The sequence below is a fragment of the Heterodontus francisci genome, chromosome 40 (genome assembly GCF_036365525.1).
Source record: "Heterodontus francisci isolate sHetFra1 chromosome 40, sHetFra1.hap1, whole genome shotgun sequence".
In the NCBI taxonomy this organism is placed as follows: domain Eukaryota; kingdom Metazoa; phylum Chordata; class Chondrichthyes; order Heterodontiformes; family Heterodontidae; genus Heterodontus; species Heterodontus francisci.
The window spans coordinates 21,154,206-21,170,578 of NC_090410.1; the positions used below are offsets into that span (position 1 = coordinate 21,154,206).

At 44.1% G+C, this 16,373-nt stretch overlaps 1 protein-coding gene across 3 annotated transcripts in view; it reads right to left on the minus strand.

The window, feature by feature from the left end:
• Window positions 1–16,373, minus strand: part of LOC137353138 (mitogen-activated protein kinase-binding protein 1-like) — a 186,656-nt gene that overhangs the window by 148,223 nt on the left and 22,060 nt on the right. For all 3 annotated transcript variants that reach the window (XM_068019172.1, XM_068019174.1, XM_068019171.1), the window contains exon 2: window positions 2,921–3,012. In XM_068019172.1, the coding sequence (XP_067875273.1) occupies window positions 2,921–3,012 (92 nt within the window). The remainder of the gene's footprint in view (window positions 1–2,920; window positions 3,013–16,373) is intronic.

The following is a 16,373-nucleotide window of genomic DNA, read 5'->3' on the forward strand; positions in this document are numbered from 1 at the left end:
TAACAAAGAATCCCTTCCCACAGTCAGGAGAAAAGGCAAACAAAAATGCCCTAAAGCAAGCAGCACTTGTGTGGCTCACCAGAACCTGAAAGTGATGTCAGAGTGGATCGCCCAGAGCTAATTAAATCCAACAATCTCACTTCAGACTCCAACAAGAACAAAAGCCCAGATTAAATATCAGACGCCTCACAGGGGCTGAAAACGAGCTCATCACCCAATACGACCCTAAGGAGAGAAATTAGCATGGTACTGGAACCTGAAGGGTTAGAACCACATGTTGCAGAAATAACAGCTGAGGGGACAAAGCTTGTGCACAAAAGAACTCACCCTAGTGCTGATTTAAACTGCCCTTTTCCTTTGAGGTGGGTCTGAGATGTTTAAGTGTCACCCAATGGATTTAAAGTTTCTTTAGTTGCAACTTGTAATAAGCTGGGGATGGGCATCTTAATACACATGTGGCTGTTTGAAAGAATGCAGGAAATGCATAGGTTTTTCTGTGCTTTCTCTCTAACTTATTATGAAATGCTCCCCATTGTCACATTTCATTCGGTGTGGTATGGAGGCGTGACGGAAATCCCACGTGCCAAATGGAAAATATTAATTTTGTCATATGGAACTTTGCCTGAGACTTTTTACTGGACATTATTACAAATAACTTTTAAAAAGCAGAACAAAGCAGCTAAAGATGGCCATGCACAGTTTGCATACGAGAAGCCAAAGGCCAGCTGGGAGACAGAGATGATTACCCAGTCTCGCCAGAACAATGGGGGTGCTCTCTGATTCAATTACCTAGAAGGGTTTTGTCAATGTTGATAGTCAAAAGCCATCGACACCCACTGACTTGGAAAGAACCAAACCAATCCCCCCACCAAGTATGTCTGAACAGCCTTGAATTTCAAAGATCATTCCAGAAACTTTTGTTTCAAACAAAGAGGTGGTCACATGACATGACTGCCTGTGTAACTCAAGAGTTTGTGAATTGTGCCTCAGAAAGCAGACAGTAACTGAACTCCAGGAAAGGAACATCTCTCTCTGCCTCTCCAGCAAAGTCCCAGCTATTAAGCCTCAAGACTACTGATCTTTACCGTCAACAACCAGGGAACATGGTAAAGCCCATGGCCTGCCTTCCAGAACCAGAGAAGCAAGCCCGAATTGTGCATGTGGCCCAGTGAGGACTTCAAGACTTTAACTTCAACTAAAGACACTAAGACTCAGTATTTGAATTCCATTTATTATAAACTATACTTCAACCTCCCAACTCTGTTGTCCCTCTGCAATCTATTTGTGTGTGCGCCTCTCGTGTGAAGGTGAGCATGGATGCGTCACGTATTTTAGTAATTTTAACCGGTTTAGAGTGATAAGGTTAATAAACTTACAATTTTCTTGTTTAACTCAAGAAAACCCGTCTGATCGGTTCATTTGCAATTATAATTAGAGGAACAGGAGCAAGTGCTCACTGAGGTGTTAAGTTAAATCACTGCTAAAAAGGTAAACCCTGTTGTGGTCAAATCAGAGAAGGGGCGAAAGGGGAGCCTGAGACCCCATCCTCACTTGGTCGTTAACAGTATCCAAAAAATTCAGAATTGTACTACATACTAAAATGCAGAAAAAGATATGGATTTTATTTTTCTAATGAGCATTCTCACACTTCAACAGCCTCTGGGAAACTCTCTCTACTGTATGTCCCCATCTCTACTGGATAATTTTACTACATTTGCATGGTTTAACACTAAATGTTCTTTATAAAAAGCAGCAACTCCAAGGATGCAGTTACATCGTCACTTCACACAGATGTAAAGCTGTTTTTGATGCGAACCCTTAGGTATTAGCAGCCTCCTAGTCTCAAATACCAGTGACCATTCTTTACATGCAAGTTCAGTCTGCAATTGTTGACTAGTTAATCAAGTGTGGGCCACAGCCAAATCCAATCTCCCTGCATATCCATGATAACTTCTATACCCTTCCCCCGCAGTCCAGCAAGGCTGAAGGCAGTTGGTCCCATTACCCAAGATATCAATTAAATTAGCATGCATTGCAATGAAACCTGGTGCTTTTTGGGTCTCTACTCCAGTGTAACACTGCGCATTTACCAACTGAGCCAAGTGGATAGGTCTCTTAGGTGCTTTCTTTAAGGATTAGATCAATTAACTAGCTACACCTGAACAGCTGGATTTTTTGTGTGCATGCAGACTTCAGGGGAGCTTTCAACTCCTTTCGTCTCCTTAGTTCATGCATCATCAAAAGACCTTCCCACAGCTCTGCTGCTTATAACATTGCATTAAAAATGTATATTAGCTCAGCTTGAGACAGCACGCATTTAAATATCTATCTTCTTGTGTGGAAGCATCTATCCACCACTTCCTAAGCAGTACGGCTGGGATCAAAAACTCAAAACAGCCTTGTAAATCTGTACCATATTCCTCCTTTGTGGTGTGTTATGCAGGTTGCTGGAGGAGCAAAATTTATTTAAAGTAGCAGCCATAAGCCAGGAAACATCTACTGTATTTCTTGGAATAGTATAATTGTTGGTATTTTGTGTCCTGTATCATCCACTTAAATATTTAACTACTTTCAAACAAACAATGCTTTCTGTACTTCTAACCTTCGCTACACAATGGGTAAATGTCCTGCGAAGCAGTGGCTGTTAGTGTGTGGGACCCCCTGAAAATATCAAAACATTGTTAGGCAATCCCTTTCCAACTTCTAAAAAAGACAGCATCAGCGACCCAACAGAAATCTGTACCATTAATGCTGAGAACGTTCCTTTTACAGAGCAACAGAAATAGCACCCTAGCAAGACAACAAATGCAATAGAGTACCAGTTTAAAAGGGATCCAATTATACTCAATCAGCTGTGTCAACTGTTGATCATATGTATTCTTATACAGTAATCCCACAATACCTGCCTTAGGTCACTTACCCTGCTGGATATGCCACTAGTCCTGTGGTTAAATCACAGGCTAAACTACTGCTGCTGGAAGCTGTAATTCCAATGACTTTGTCCAGAGTAATCTGAGAAGAGAAACAATAAAAAACAACTAAATGTCACTCAAGAAGTCAACTAAAAAGTTGTTTAAAGCAGTAAAAAAAAGTTTTACTAAGCATAACAGAATTGCACTGCATCATATTCACGACCCAAGAAGTTTCTTCTACCAACCATCCCCACCTCAAAATTGCACACTAAATTAAAAATATTGGTTGACAATTCTAGAAATTGAGATCACTATCTGGAAATGCAAAGATGAAGTGGGGGGTGGGGGGGGGGGGGGGTGTGGCGGGAAGGATGGGTAATCAGATATGTGAACTGCCTTATAAAACAACACAGGAACAGGCCATTCGGCCCTCCAAGTCTGCGCCAATCTTGATGCCTGCCTAAACTAAAACATTCTGCACTTCCGGGGTCCGTATCCCTCTATTCCCATCCTATTCATGTATTTGTCAAGATGCCTCTTAAAACGTCACTATCGTACCTGCTTCCAATACCTTGCCCGGCAGCAAGTCCAGGCACTCACCACCCTCTGTGTAAAGAACTTGCCTCGCACATCCCCTCGCACCTTAAACCTATGTCCCCTAGTAACTGACTCTTCCACCCTGGGAAAAAGCTTCTGACTATCCACTCTGTCCATGCCACTCATAACTTTGTAAACCTCTATCATGTCGCCCCTCCACCTCCGTAGTTCCAGTGAAAACAATCCGAGTTTATCCAACCTCTCCTCATAGCTAATACCCTCCAGACCAGGCAACATCCTGGCAAACCTCTTCTGTACCCTCTCCAAAGCCTCCACATCCTTCTGGTAGTGTGGCAACCAGAATTGCACACAATATTCTAAGTGTGGCCTAACTAAGGTTCTGTACAGCTGCAGCACGACTTGCCAATTTTTATACTCTATGCCCCGAAACAGCACGTATGTGGGCGGCACAGTGGCGCAGTGGTTAGCACCGCAGCCTCACAGCTCCAGGGACCCAGGTTCGATTCCTGGTACTGCCTGTGTGGAGTTTGCAAGTTCTCCCTGTGTCTGCGTGGGTTTTCTCCGGGTGCTCCGGTTTCCTCCCACAAGCCAAAAGACTTGCAGGTTGATAGGTAAATTGGCCGTTATAAATTGTCAATAGTATAGGTAGGTGGTAGGGAAATATAGGAATAGGTGGGGATGTTTGGTAGGAATATGGGATTAGTGTAGGATTAGTATAAATGGGTGGTTGATGTTCGGCACAGACTCGGTGGGCCGAAGGGCCTGTTTCAGTGCTGTATCTCTAATCTAATCTTATAGGACAAGCGGTAGTAGCAACATGCAACTTAAAAACTAAAGTACAATTTGCTATTATGATTCACATCCGCTTTATATAGTTCATTTACTTCATCCAGGATAATGTTACCTGACAAATGAATTAGATAAGTTTTAAAACAAATTTAAAATAACAGCTTAAAATTAATCAGCAAAAAAGCACCCAAGAGAGCCAAGAAATTTTTTTACTCAGCGAGTTATGATGATCTGGAATATATTGCCTGAAAGGGTGGTGGAAGTAGCTTCAATAAAGTAACTTCCAAAAGGAAATTGAATCTGCACTTAAAAGAACAGGATTAATTGGATATCTCTTTCAGAGAACTGGCACAGGCATGACGGGCCAAATAGTCTCTTCCTGTACTGGACGAGACAATAAGTCAGTGGAAATTCAGAGGCAGTGGTCTGTTATCGCGTGACAGTGCGAAACATTGTCGTTCCACCCACTTTCTGTGAAACATAGGTCTGGATTAGCATTGAATAAGACTATTTTGCTGATTGATGAATTGGTGACTAGGAAGCAAACATTTAGGATTAGGGAGTTTAACAGATATATTTTTTCCACTCAATAGATCATTAGCATACATGAAAACCAGTAGCTACCAAACCTCCTGCCCCTTCCCTTAAATCTATGCCCCCAGGTAAGACCCCTCCGCTAAGGGAAAATGTTTCTTCCAATCTATCCTATCAATGCCCCTCATAATTTTGTATACCTCAATCAGGTACCTCCTCAGCCTTCTCTGCTCGAAGGAAATCAACAATAGCCTCTTCAGTCTCTCCTCATAGCTGAAATGCCCAAGCAACATCCTGGTGAACCTCCTATGCACCGTCTCCAGTGCAATCACATCCTTCCTATGGTGTGGTGACAAGAACTGTACACAGTACTCCAGCTGTGGCCTAACTAGCGTTTCATACAGCTCCATCACAACCTCCCTGCTCTTATATTCTATGCCTCGGCTAATAAAGGCAAGTATCCCATATGTCTTCCGAATCACCTCATCTACCAGTGCTGCTGCCTTCAGTGATCTATGGACAAATACACCGAGGTCCCTCTGTACTTCCTAGGGTCCTGGCATCTATTGTATATTCCCTTGCCTTGTTAGTCCTCCCAAAATGCATCAACTCACACTTCTCAGGATTAAATTCCAATTGTCATTGCTCCGCCCATCTATATCATTCTGTAATCTAAGGCTTTCCTCCTCACTATTTACGACACCAATTTTAGTGTCATCTGCAAACTTACTGATCATACCTCTTATATTCACTTCTAAATCATTAATGTACACTACAAACAGCAAGTGTCCCAGCACTGATCCCTGCGGTACCCCACTGATCACAGGCTTCCAATCGCTAAAACAACTCTCGACCATCACCCTCTGCCTCCTGCCACTAAGCCAATTTTGGATCCAATTTGTCAAATTGCCCTGGATCCCATGGGCTCTTACCTTCTTAACCAATCTCCCATGCGGACCTTATCAAAAGCCTTACTGAAGTCGATGTATACTACATCAACTGCTTTCCCCTCAATTACACATCTAGTCACCTCCTCTCAAAATTCAATCAAGTTTGTTAGACACCATCTCCCCCTGACAAAGCCATGCCGACTATCCTTGATTAATCCCTGCCTCTTCAAGTGGAGATTAACCCTGCCCCTCAGAATTTTTTCCAATAGTTTCCCTACCACTGATGTTAGACTCACACACATGTAATTACCTGGTTTATCCCTGCTACCCTTCTTGAATAATGGTACCACATTTGCTGTCCTCCAGTCCTCTGGCACCTCTCCTGTGGCCAGAGAGGATTTGAAAATTTGTGTCAGAGCCCCTTCTATCTCCTTCCTTGCCTCACATAACAGCCTGGGATACATCTCATCTGGGCCTGGGGATTTATCCACTTGTAAGCCCGCTAAAACAGCTAATACTTCCTCCCTTTCAATGCTAATATGTTCAAGTATGTCACAATCACCCTCCCTGGTCTCTACACTAACATTATTCTTCTCCATTGTGAACACAGATGAAAAGTAATCATTTAAAATTTCACCTATGTCCTCCGGCTCCACACACGGATTGTCACTTTGGTCCCTAATGGGCCCGACTCTTTCCCTGGTTATTCTCTTGCCCTTAATATACTTATAAAACGCCTTGGGATTTTCATTTATCTTGCCCGCCAGTGATTTTTTCATGTCCCCTCTTCGCTCTCCTAATTACTTTTTAAAAAAAGTACACTTTCTGTACTCCTTTAGGGTCTCCGCTGTTTTCAGCACTCAATCTGCCATAAGCCTCCCTTTTTTTTCCTGATCCAGTCCTCTACAACCCTTGACATCCAGGGTTCCCTGGACTTGTTGGTTCTACCCTTCACCTTTACGGGAACATGTTGGCCCTGAACTCGCACTATTTCCTTTTTGAATGATTCCCACTGGTCTGATGTAGACTTTTCTACAAGGAGCTGCTCCCAGTCCACTTTGGTCAGATCCTGTTTCATCATATTGAAATCGGCCTTCCCCCAATTCAGTACTTTTATTTCCGGTCCATCTTTGTCCTTTTCAATAACTACCTTAAATCTTAGAGTCATGGTCATTATCCCCGAAATGCACCCCCACTGACACTTCTATCACTTGTCCGGTTTCATTCCCTAGGATTAGGTCCAGTACTGCCCTTCCCCTTGCAGAACTTTCTACGTGCTGGCTCAAAAAGCTCTCCTGTATGCACTTGAAGAATTCCGCCCCCTTTAAGCCTTTTGCACTAAGACTATCCCAGGTGATATTAGTTAAGTTGAAATCCCCTACTACTATTACCCTGTTATTTTTACACCTCTGAGATTTGCCTACATATCTGCTCCTCTATCTCTTCCTGACTATTTGGAGGCCTGTAGTACACTCCCAGCCAAGTGATTGCCCTCTTTTTGTTTTTAAGTTCTACCCATATGGCCTCATTTGAGGAACCTTCGAAGATATCATCCCTCCCCACTGCAATAATTAATTACTTGATTAACAGTGCAATGCCACCTCCTCTTTTACACCCTCCCCTGTCACGCCTAAAGATTCCATACCCTGGAATATTGAGCTGCCAGTCCTGCCCTTCCCTCAACCATGTCTCTGTGCATGTCAATGCCCTCAGATTAGTGAAGACAAATGTGACTCCCTTACAGTTAGAAACAGGGGAATTTATTATGGGGAACAAAGAAATGGTAGACCAATTAAATACATACTTTGGTTCTGTCTTCACAAAGGACAACACAAATTACCTCCCAGAAATGTTGGGGAACATAGGGTCTAGTGAGAAGGAGCAACTGTATGAAATCAGTATTCATAGGGAAATTGATGGGATTGAATGCCAATAAATCCCTAGGGCCTGATAATCTACATCCCAGAGTACTTAAGGAACTGGCCCTAGAAATAGTAGATGCACTGCTGCTCATTTGTCAAAATTCTATAGACTCTGAAACAGTTCCAACGGATTGGAGGGTAGCTCATGTAACCCAACTATTTAAAAAAAGGAGGTAGAAAGAAAACAGGGAATTATAGACTGGTTAGCCTGACATCAGTAGTGGGGAAAATGCCAGAATCCATTATAAAAGATGTAATAGCAGAGCACTTGGAAAACAATGACAGGATTGGACAAAGCCAACAGGGATTTACGAAAGGGAAATCATGCTCGACACATCCTCAAAAAAATTCCAGTAGATTTAACTTGTAGAATAGATAAGGGAGAACCAGTGGATGTGGTGTATTTGGACTTTCAGAAGGCTTTTGATAAGGTCCCACATAAGAGATTAGCGTGCAAAATTAAAGCACATGGGATTGGGGGTAAGGTACTGACATGGATAGAGAACTGGTTGGCAGACAGGAAACAGAGAGTAGGAATAAACGGGTCTTTTTCCCCCAGAGGCAGGCAGTGACTAGTGAGGTACCGCAGGGATCAGTGCTAGGACCCCAGCTATTCACAATATATATTAATGATATAGATGAGAGAATTTAATGTAATATATCCAAGTTTGCAGACGACACAAAGCTGAGTGGGAGCGTGAGCTGTGAGGAGGATGCAGAGAAGCTCCAGTGTGATTTGGACAGGTTGAGTGAGTGGGCAAATACATGGCAGATGTAGTATAATGTGGATAAATGTGAGGTTATCCACTTTGATGGCAGAAACAGAAAGACAGATTAGCTGAACAGCAATAGATTGGGAAAGGGGAGGTGCAGCGAGACCTCAGTGTCCTTATGACCAATTGCTGAAAGCAAGCATGCAGGTGCAGCAGGCAGTTAAGATGGCAAATGATATGTTGGCCTTCATAGCGAGAGGATGAGAGTACAGGAGCAGGGATGTCTTGCTGCAATTATACAAGGCCTTGGTGAGACCACATCTGGAGTATTGTGTACAGTTTTGGTCTCCTTATCTGAGGAAGGATGTTCTTGCTATGGAGGAAATGCAGCGAAGGTTCACCAGACTGATTCCTGGGATGGCAGGATTGGCATATGAAGAGAGATTGGGTCGATTAGGCTTGCATTCACTAGAGTTTAGAAGAATTAGGGGGGATCTCATAGAAACCTACAAAATTCTAACAGGACTGGACAGACTAGATGCAGGAAGGATGTTCCCGATGGCGGGGGAGTCCAGGACCAGGGGTCACAATCTAAGGATAAGGGGTAAGCCATTTAGGACTAAGATGAGGAGAGATTTCTTCACCCAGTGAATGGTGAAACTGTGGAATTCTCTACAACGGAAAGCAGTTCAGGCCAAATCATTAAATATATTCAAGAAAGAGTTAGATATACTGCATAGGGTTGATGAGATCAAGGGATACGGGGAGAAAGCAGGAACAGGTTACTAAGTTTGGATGATCAGCCATGATCGTATTGAATGGCGGAGCAGGCTCGAAGCTCCGAATGGCCTACTCCTGCTCCGATTTTTTTATGTTTCGATCTGCCTTACTGGTAAGACTCCTTGTGTTAAAATAGATGCAATCCAGCCTTGCATTATTCGCTTGTGCCTTAACATGTCTATATTTGCTCTGCCTTCCAGACTTTTTTTTAAATTCATTCATGGGATGTGGGCGTCACTGGCCAGGCCAGCATTTATTGCCCATCCCTAATTGCCCTGGAGAAGGTGGTGGTGAGCTGCCTTCTTGAACCGCTGCAGTCCATTTGGGGTAGGTATACCCACAGTGCTGTTAGGAAGGGAGTTCCAGGATTTTGACCCAGAGACAGTGAAGGAACGGCGATACAGTTCCAAGTCAGGATGGTGTGTGACTTGGAGGGGAACTTGCAGGTGGTGGTGTTCCCATGTATTTGCTGCCCTTGTCCTTCTAGTTGGTAGAGGTCGCGGGTTTGGAAGGTGCTAAGGAGCCTTGGTGCATTGCTGCAGTGCATCTTGTAGATGGTACACACTGCTGCCACTGTGAGTCAGTGCTGGAGGGAGTGAATGTTTGTAGATGGGGTGCCAATCAAGCGGGCTGCTTTGTCCTGGATGGTGTCGAGCTTCTTGAGCGTTGTTGAAGCTGCACCCATCCAGGCAAGTGGAGAGTATTCCATCACACTCCTGACTTGTGCCTTGTAGATGGTGGACAGGCTTTGGGGAATCAGGAAATGAGTTACTCGCCTCAGGATTCTTAGCCTCAGACCTACTCTTGTAGCCACGGTATTTATATGGCTACTCCAGTTCAATTTCTGGTCAATGGTAGCCCCTAGGATGTTGATAGTGGGGGATTCAGCGATGGTAATGCCGTTGAATGTCAAGGGGAGATGGTTAGATTCTCTCTTGTTGGAGATGGTCATTGCCTGGCACTTGTGTGGCACGAATATTACTTGCCACTTATCAGCCCAAGCCTGGATATTGTCTAGGTCTTGCTGCATTTCTACACGGACTGCTTCAGTATCTGAGGAGTCACGAATGGTGCTAAACATTGTGCAATCATCAGCGAACATCCCCACTTCTAACCTTATGATTGAAGGAAGGTCATTGATGAAGCAGCTGAAGATGGTTGGGCCTAGGACACTACCCTGAGGAACTCCTGCAGTGATGTCCTGGAGCTCAGATGATTGACCTCCAACAACCACAACCATCTTCCTTTGCGCTAGGTATGACTCCAGCCAGCGGAGGGTTTTCCCCGATTCCCACTGACCTCAATTTTGCTAGGGCTCCTTGATGCCATACTCGGTCAAATGCTGCCTTGATGTCAAGGGCAGTCACTCTCACTGACCTAGTTTCTCTTGTATATTTGACTGTGCTTCACCCCCTACTGTACCTCCACTCTGTATCCCATCCCTCTGCCAAATTAGTTTAAACCACCCCACAACAGCACTCGCAAACCTCCCAGCAAGGATGTTGGTCCCGTTCCGGTTCAGGTGCAACCCATCCAACTGGTACAGGTCCCACCTTTGCCAGAAACAGACCCAGCGATTCAGGAATTTAAAGCTCTCCCTCCTCAGCCACGCATTCATCTGCTCTATACTCCTATTCCTATACTAACGAGCACGTGGCACCGGGAGTAATCCAGAGATTACAACCTTTGAGGTCCTGCTTTTTAATCTGCTACCTAGCTCCCTAAATTCTCGTTGCAGGACCTCATCCCTCTTTCTACCTATGTCATTGGTACCAATATGAACCATGACCTCTGACTCTTCATCTTGGCTTGCACAGAATCAGTCTGTCTCCAGAATCCTGCTCGCTCATTCATGTCAATAAGAGTCATTAATATTGTCATTCAGATCCCCACCTGCCAAGAATGAGGCATATTAAATTTGTCATATGAACATTGATTTTAAACTGAAGCTGGAGTCAAGAAAGGACTGGTTAAAAAAAAAATCACCAGACACTAGAAACTAACTAAAGGCCTGTTCAGGTATGCAACTGAAACCCAACCCGGTGCCGACAGAACCACATCCAACCCAAACGTGACCCGGCCTGAGTCCTTTGATTTTTTTCCCCGCGCCCGACTCAACCCGATTACTGGAATGAAGTTGATTATATCAAAGAGGTTGTGCTCTACCTTGGATGGAATTACTCACTGCAGACTAGTGTGGAATCCTGGCTGTTCAAATTTTGAAGCTTTTCCCTCCCTGAGCAAAAGACAGCATTGTGTCTGACTCGGCCCGACGTGGCACGAGCCCGAACGCTAGACCCGGAAGAGAGACCCGACACGTCGTCGGCACTGGTCGGGTAGCCATGCTCTAGTGGACAGTGGTTCACCAATAGTAGTGCCGCAGAGGTACCAGAGAGAAATAGTAAGAATGGCCCATGAGATTGCAGTGGCTGTACATGTCGGTACACGAGAAAACCAAAGCCCACATAAGACAGCAGTTTGATTGGCCAAAACTCCACAAAGATGTGGTGGAGTACTATAGGAGTTGCCACATGTGTGGGGTTGAGGGGAAACCCCAACCTACAGTGAAATCTACACCTATATCGATATTTGGAAGACCCTCCAGCAGAGGGCTGCTGAACTATAAGGTAGTGCCTGCTATCCGACCCGAACCCGACAGGACCCGATGACATGTGTCATCTTCAGGGTATGGCTTTCGGGCTGGGGTCGGGTCAGGTGGGAGTCGGGCCAGAGACACGTGGTAAGTGCTCTGCTGGTAAGTTTGTTTTTTTTAATTTTAATACTTACCTGAGCTGAGAGTCCGGGCCGAAACTGAGTCTGCATGGTGAGCTAGTGACGTCATCACACGCTGCAGGTTCAGTGTCAGGAAGGTAAGTAAACGGATGATCGGGCCGGGCTCGGGTACGGGGCCGTTGTGGTTCGGTAGAGTTTTTTTTTCCCGACTTGAGCAGGCCTCTATTGTAAGGGACCCCTACTGAGAACAAAAGGAGACAGGCAGGCACGGCTGACAAAAGGTTAGAAAGGAACGGGGAAAAAGGAATCAAGAGGGCAGGTTAAAAGGAAGCCCAGGAAGAATCCCGGATGAAAACCCTTACTGTCTGGTCAGCCAACCCCGAAATGTTTGAAAACTTAGGCCCCACATCTTCCTATGTAAATGCAGACACGAGAAGCACCCCACCAGAGTTGCTAACAGCATTTACAGGCACCTGCAGAGACAGAAAAAGTCAAGAGGGCAAAGAAACTGTGAAGGGGATGCCTCACCTAGTTGAAGTGCCACAGTGGAGTACAGTAGAATCCGGACAAATACCTGCAATCAGGAGTGTCCCAGAGGACAAAGGGAAGATTAACAAAGAATCCTCCACCAGAGTCAGGAAAAAAGAAACCAGCCATCCCGTGGTGAAAAGCCCCTGCATGACTCACCAAAGCACTGAAAGAGAGTTCAGAGTGGAAGCGCCCACTGCCGCCGCCCCTGAACAGAACTCCAACCTCGGGCTAATTAAACCTAACCTCTCCGAACCCCACCCCCCAACAGACCTCAACAAGCACAAAGCCCCCTTAGACAGTCATGGAAATGGGCAAACTGAAAAAACTGCCCCAAAAACCGCATGTTTATTGGGATGCCAGAAAGGGCCATTTAAAGCAACACGGCTATCAAGAAAAGACAGGCTATAACAATTGTTAGGGTTCTGAATGAATGAGAGAGATGCAGGTGTGTGTTCCTGCCCTTATATTCTCTCTAGTCCCTTTTAATTAAATGCTCTTTTTAAAAAAGAAATCGCATTTCATTCCTGTGCGTAGGGGCCATGCAGACCCTCACCTGCCAAGAATGAGGCATATTAATTGTGATTTTAAACCGTTGCTGGAATGAAGAAAGGACTGGTTAAGAAAATCACCAAACACTAGGCTGGAAAAACATTTGCATACTAACAGACAGTGCTTGGAAAGACAAAGGACTATTCCCTGGTCCACTTAATCCAAAATGGACTGTGATCACCAGACACTGAAGGTGAAGAAGCTCACATTCCAGGATGACTGCTAAGATGGCAGAATCCACAAACAGAAGTGGTCAAACCAGCTAGTCACATGACTAACCTGCTAGGCAACTTGGGTTTTTTTTGAATTGTGCTACAGAGAAAGACTCAGCAGTTGAACTGGAACCTGGAACAAGGAAGCCTCTCTCTCTCTAGCTTTCTCCCCAAGCCACTGGACCCACGGAAGACACGTAAACCTCAAGAGAGAAAACTCGGACATCGAAACAAGTTGAAGCATGAACTGGGCCCCAACGAACAGCAGGACTGTCCGGCTACCAGAAACTCCACATTGAACTTAAAGGACTGTAACTACCAGATATTGTCTCCAACTTTTCTTCTTTTATTCCTTCTACTACTACTTTCTCTATCTGCATGTGTGTTTATCACATATACATGCTAGCGTGGTCGCATCGCATATTCGTAGTCGGTAACTGGATTAGAGTTGAAGATTAATAAACTTCTACCTTTCTTGTTTAAAAATCTAAAACCTATCTGAATTGATTTCTTTGCCTTGCCATTGAAGAGCATGAACAAGGATTTACTAAGGGGGAGCTAAAACACGGTGTTAAAAATTAAACCCTGTTATGGTTAATCCAGGCAAAGGCCGAGAGGGAACACCTAGACTCCTCTCACCTGGTCACAACAATATGCAATAGTGCTCCTTTCATTTTCAAAGGGGGTCTCCCCAGAGCTATTTCAGATGAGGTTAATGAGTTTCATCTTTGCAGACTGGTTTGTTGATTTCTAATACAGGAGGGGTCATGTGACTCTTACTCCATTTTGACTGTGGTACAAGTGTCCATATTCCTGTGGTTTTGTTTAACAGTAATTTTAATTCATAATTCTTCCATTTCATTGTTTATTTCATCACGGCTCCTTGCGTGCCGACACCACCCACAAAGGGAAAATATGAAATTCCTCCATATTTAATCTTTTGCCTATTTTTCCTCAAAGGAGGAAAGAGAGATATAGGATCGTACACATGTACACATTCAACCCATGCATTTCTCAAGCTTCCAGTCATGACTTCTGTATAGCGTTTTGTTGTACCATGGGAAAATTATAGCACAGGAGGCCGCCATTCAGCCCATCGTGTCTGCGCCGGCTGAAAGAAAAACGAGCCGCCCAATCTAATCCCACCTTCCAGCACTTCAGGTGCAGTTCCAGGTACCTTTTAAATGAGTTGAGGGTTTCTGCCTCCACCACTGTTGTGGCAGTGAATTCCAGACACCCACCACCCTCTGGGTGAAAATGTTTTTATGTTCCCTCTAATCCTTCTATCAATCACCTTAAATCTGTGCCCCCTGGTAACTGACTTCTCTGCTAGGAGAAACAGGTCTTTCCTGTCGACTCCATCTGGGCCCCTCAATTTTGTACACCTCAATTAAGTCACCTCTCAGCCTCCTCTGTTCTAAGGAAAATAACCCTAGCTGATCTAATCTTTCCTCATAGCTGCAACGTTCAAGCCCTGGCAACATTCTTGCAATACAGTGTTTTACATTCTGGACAAGGCAACTGCTAAAATGTTGTTCTTTCCAGCTTTATATACAATTTTCAGGTTGAATGTCTTGAAGGTCCACCGAAAAAAAGTCTGGAATTTTTAACTTTGAATTTTTCTAAGAACGTTAGGGGGTTGTGGTCGGTGTAAATTTGAATTTCTCGATGGCCGTTATTGACATAGCCTTCAAAATGTTGAAGTGCGAATAGGGGCCCTAATGCCTCCTCTTCTTTGGTGGATTTCTTTTGATGTTTGTTTAATTTTTTGGAAAAATAGCCAATTGTCTTTTCGAGGCCTGAATCACCAACTTGGAATAGGAGGGCCCCCACTCTGACATAACTGGCAACAATAGCCATTTTAAATGGCTTGTTGAAATTTGGGGCTACCAACACTGGGTCAGTTAACATTGCCTTCAACTTTTCGAAAACTAGCCGGCACCACTCTGACCGCACTTTTACACTTTGCTTCAACAAAGTAAATTAAAAGGTGCAGCTTTGGTGCTGAAATTTTGGAACAAATCTTTTGTAAAATTCACATTCCCAGTAAATGCATTATTTCCCTCTTTGTTTTGGCAATGGGGAAAATCTACTAGGGCTTGCATTTTTGCTGCCTTGGCAACACTTGACCTTGGCCTACTATGTGAACCAAATAGGTTACTTTAGCCTTAACGAACTTGCTCTTTGTTAGATTGGCCACTAGGTGGGCTCTCTGTAAACCCTCGAAGAGTTCCCTTAAATGGTTCAGGTGGTCTCCATAAGTACCACTGTAAACTAACAGGTCATCCAGGTAGACAAGACAGTTTTTCTAAACCAGCTACTGCCTGGTTCAGGAGTCTTTGGAAAATTAGTGGAGCTTTTTTTAAACCAAATGGCATTACTTTACATTGGTATAAGCCATCAGGGGTAACAAATGCTGAATTTTATTTTGCTTGGATGGTCACAGCGAGTGGCAAATATCCTTTCAATAAGTCAATTTTACTAATGTAGGTAGAGCTTCCTACTCGGGCAATGCAGTCCTCAATACGGGATTTGGATAAGAGTCAAGCTATTGCATTAATTTTGCAATAATCAATGCAAAATTCAGTTGATCCATCAGGTTTGGGTACCAGTACAATAGGGAGCTCCAGCTGCTTTGGCTGGGTTCAATTAAATCATTGTCCATCATATATTTGATTACTCTGCGGACCTGAACCAATTTGTCAGCGCTCAGTCTGTATGGATGTTGCTTTATTGGTAGGGGTCTCTCCTACATCTACTTTGGTATGGTAAAGGATGCACGGCCCTGTTTGTCCCTGCAAATTTCCTCAACTCCCTTAGCAGTGTTGCTAGGTCCCATCTCTTGTTGGTTAGAAAGATAGTTGAATATGGTGTCTAGTCTCCTTAATATTTCTGTATTTCCCAATTTTATGGTGGGGGTTCAATGAGAGTTTTCTGGGTTCTCTTCCTTACTTAGTTCTTCACTAGTGCTTTCTTCCTCTACTGCACTTACTATTTGGCATACACTTACTGGTCTATCTGGTTCCCGGCTGTGGTATATTTTTAAGCATATTGATACAACACATGCTTTGCTTTTTTCTCCGGTCTGGGGTATTAAGTAATTTACGTCATTCGCCTTTTTCCCGATACTGTATGAGCCACTGAATCTGACTTTCAGGAGGTTCATTTTGCAATGTTAACAGTACTAGAACCTGGTCCCCTGGTTTGAATTCTCAGACTGCAGCCTTTTTGCCTAGTTGCCTTTTCGTGT